Below are 694 nucleotides of genomic sequence, written 5' to 3'. Positions count from 1 at the left end.
GAAATCCTGGAAAGGATAGGGAACTTAGCTTATCGGCTAGCCCTACCAGTGGAATTAAGTCAAGTACATAACGTATTCCATGTTTCACAACTCAAGCAATATGTACCTGACGCTTCACATGTACTAGAACCGGAAGTAGTAGAAATGGATGACTCATTGACGTACGAGGAAAGACCAATCTAGATCTTGGACACTAAGACCCGAGATACAAGGAGAAAATCGGTGAAAATGGTCAAGGTCCAATGGTCAAATCATAGCCCTGAAGAAGCTACCTGGGAACTGGAAGACGTCATGATAGAACGTTATCCAGATTTGTTCAACTCAAGTAAGTAATATAGATTTGACGTTAATCAACTGCTGTATACTGAATGTCTTGATGTGGGGATTGTATGACTGGCTGTGTATTGAGACCTTATGTGTTAGGAAGGAAGTTTCGGGGACGAAACTATCCCTAAGGGGGGTAGGGTGTAATACCCCGAAATTTTAAACCCAAAAATTTCTTTTTATTAAGATTATCTCGGATTTATTACTAAATCCAAACATTGTCAAGAATATTTCGTTATAATTATGTACCTTTCAAAACAAAGGTTGTTTCGTGAACTCTGGACCAACGTATTTCAAATCAAGTTATTGTTTTAAAAGGGGGTCCAGATGTTGTTTGAAATTAACCTATTGTAAAATTTTTATCTCAAAG

General features: G+C 37.8%; 1 protein-coding gene across 1 annotated transcript in view; it reads left to right on the top strand.

The window, feature by feature from the left end:
* Positions 1 to 228: 228 nt before the first annotated feature.
* Positions 229 to 694, top strand: part of LOC116007861 (zinc finger BED domain-containing protein RICESLEEPER 2-like) — a 52,128-nt gene continuing 51,662 nt past the window's right edge. The window contains exon 1 of the mRNA XM_031248527.1: positions 229 to 325. Within this exon, the coding sequence (XP_031104387.1) occupies positions 229 to 325 (97 nt within the window). The remainder of the gene's footprint in view (positions 326 to 694) is intronic.

The sequence above is a fragment of the Ipomoea triloba genome, chromosome 16 (genome assembly GCF_003576645.1).
Source record: "Ipomoea triloba cultivar NCNSP0323 chromosome 16, ASM357664v1".
NCBI lineage: Eukaryota > Viridiplantae > Streptophyta > Magnoliopsida > Solanales > Convolvulaceae > Ipomoea > Ipomoea triloba.
Note: the sequence above shows the minus strand (reverse complement) of the source record. Positions and strands in the feature narration are given on the sequence as shown.